The following is a 2622-nucleotide window of genomic DNA, read 5'->3' on the forward strand; positions in this document are numbered from 1 at the left end:
TGGAGCACCTGCCTAGAGTCCCCCAGGGAGGGGCTGGGGTGTGGCTCAGTGGTGGAGCCCCTGCCTAGGATCCCCCAGTGAGGGGCTGGGGTGTGGCTCAGGGGTGGAGCACCTGCCTAGAATCCCCAGGGAGGGGCTGGGGTGTGGCTCACGGGTGGAGTCCCTGCCTAGACAACCTGGTGAGGGGCTGGGGTGTGGCTCACCAGGTAGAGTGCTTGCCTAGCATTGAAAAAAAGTGACAGTCACAAGTACCTCTCTCTCAATCTCTATCTATAGATAGATTGCATTTGTCCTTTTCTCCCAGTGAATGTCCCAAAGGCAGGGGCTCCAGCCTCTGCTCACCCCAGACTCCTGGCACCTGGAGGAGGGTCAGACAAGGATTCTCAATGAGTATTTACTGAATGAATAATTAACTCGGGGCTCAATTGTCCCATGGGAACCTGAGGGAGGCAAAGTTCCTGCCCTCCAGGCCTGTCTAATTAGGAAAAAGAAGACCTAGAGAGTTGGCCTGTGAGGGCAAGATCACAAACAGGTCAAGGAGTACCGTCTGCCCAAAGACTGGGAGAATCAGGGAAGGCTTCCAGGTCCCTGAGAAACAGTACATTCTTGACCGCCCGTTACCAACATCAAGCCTCTCCTGGAAGTTTCCCCAGCCTCTCCACTTCTTGTACAAGGCAGCAAAAACAAATCTAGAGCCCCCTGGTGGCAGATGCTTAGTATGAACAGTCAAGTTGACCACCGTTGGCTGAGAACCTTGAACACTGGGTCCCCACAGAGGTCTGATGGGGGCCCAGGCGGGCAAGTTCCATTTTCACAGGAGGAAATAGCAGATTAGAGAGGCGGAGGCGGGGACCCTGCATGAGCTTTGTCTCAAGTCCAAGCTTGGGTGCCCTCCTCACCCACAAGACACTAGAACTGGACAAGGTGGTCCCCCTTTCACGGATGGGGAGGTAAGAGTCTTTGTGGTCCCTTCGAGGTGAGTGCCTTGTGACCCCTTACAGCAAATGAGGTCACCACCAGGATGAAATAAGAGGGGCCTGTAAGGGCCACAAAGTGTGAACTGAAGCTGTAAATGATGGAGCGATTAGAACTTCCCGTCGTGGGAGGCGTAATGTTAGAGGCAAAATGATCTTGACTCAACTTTTTATTTTATTAAACATTTTATTTTAGTGTATGAAGGTATTATCTGCCTGTAAATGCACCCATGTCATGGAGTGCCCACAGAGGTCAGAACAGGTGCTGGATTCCCCTGGAATCAGAGTTACAAGGAGGTTGTTAGCTGCCATGTGGGTGCTGGAAATCGAACCCAGGTAGGTCCCCTGGAAAAGCAGCCAGTGCTCTTAACCATTGAGCCATCTCTCCAGTTCCTTGAGCCAACTTTTACAAAAAGACTTTATTTTGTGCATGAATGTTTTATCTGCATGTATGTAAGTGCCTCACGTGTATGCAGTACACTCAGAGGCCAGGAGACAGTGTCAGATCCTCTGGAACTGGACCAGGTAGTTATGAACCACCATGTGGGTACTGGGAATTGAACCTGGGTCCTCCGTAATAGGCAGTGCCCTTAACCACTGAGCCATCTCTCCAGCCCATCTTGAGTTTCCTTAGTCCCTTTAATAGTTGTTGCTCACTACCTCCACATCTGTCCTAACATCCTTGGGAATATGTTGCCCCTAAACAGTCACTGGTTTCCAGCAACCCGAACGGCTAAGAAAGTCATAAGAGTCCCTGAGACCCACAGCAGGGGTTCCCACCCGGCTGTAACCACCCACCTGATGCTCCCACCAACCCTATTTGGAGATGGCTTGATTTAGGACTTCCTATTGTTCCTAGGAGTTTATGTAACAGCTTAAGCTGTTGCTGGGGGGACCTGAATCCATGTTTCCCAGCCATGGTCACTTCTACCTGACTCGGAAGAAAGGATCTGATTCCCTCAGAAGCTGTTTTACCCTGATGAGAGGGAGTCTTGTGGTGCTGTGAATAAGTACTCATTTCATCATGTGACTTTGTTTACCTAATTTGGGCAAACAGAAAATGTACTAGAAGGGTGTGCTTGGAGAGGGTCAGGGCCATCCTGGGCCAGCAGAGACCTCACAGAACTGGCAGAGATCAAGGCCATCAGCTTCCCCAGCACCACCTCAAACCCCAGAAACTTGGCCTGGGGCTCCATCCTCCTCCAGGTGCAGACATCCCAGCCATCTTTCTGTGAGGCACAGGCTGCTCCCCAGGGCACAGAGTCACTGAGAGGCCTGCTCATTCCAGAGTATGCTCACTCTGCAGGGCACTGGTCACTCCACAAGACGGGGTTCAGTCCACAGGACAGAGACAGCTGCAGGGTGCAGGTAGTTTTGCAGGGTACTGTTACTCTGTGGGGCACAGATGACTCCCTGGGGCACAGTGGCCCTGCAGGCAGAGGGTACTGCAAGGTACTGTCACCGCAGGGCTCAGGCCCCACAGGACAGAGTCACCAGCACAGGCACCATAGGGCTTGGGCCCCGCCCCTCCATCCCTCCGCTCACTCGCAGGCACAGGGTCCCGGCCGGGCCGCGGGGGCCGCGGGGTCGCAGGCCGGGCTCCCGGGAGGCTCCTCGCACGGTCCCCGGCGGCCCTTGCCGATGGCCA

General features: G+C 53.9%; 1 protein-coding gene across 1 annotated transcript in view; it reads right to left on the reverse strand.

Annotated features, from left to right (window-relative positions):
• Positions 1-2515: 2515 nt before the first annotated feature.
• The window catches only part of Ctu1 (cytosolic thiouridylase subunit 1), a 4532-nt gene continuing 4425 nt past the window's right edge, over positions 2516-2622 (reverse strand). The window contains exon 4 of the mRNA XM_029569393.1: positions 2516-2608. Within this exon, the coding sequence (XP_029425253.1) occupies positions 2516-2608 (93 nt within the window). The remainder of the gene's footprint in view (positions 2609-2622) is intronic.

The sequence above is a fragment of the Nannospalax galili genome, unplaced genomic scaffold (assembly GCF_000622305.1).
Source record: "Nannospalax galili isolate Female #2095 unplaced genomic scaffold, S.galili_v1.0 scaffold960, whole genome shotgun sequence".
NCBI classification, from domain to species: Eukaryota; Metazoa; Chordata; class Mammalia; order Rodentia; family Spalacidae; genus Nannospalax; species Nannospalax galili.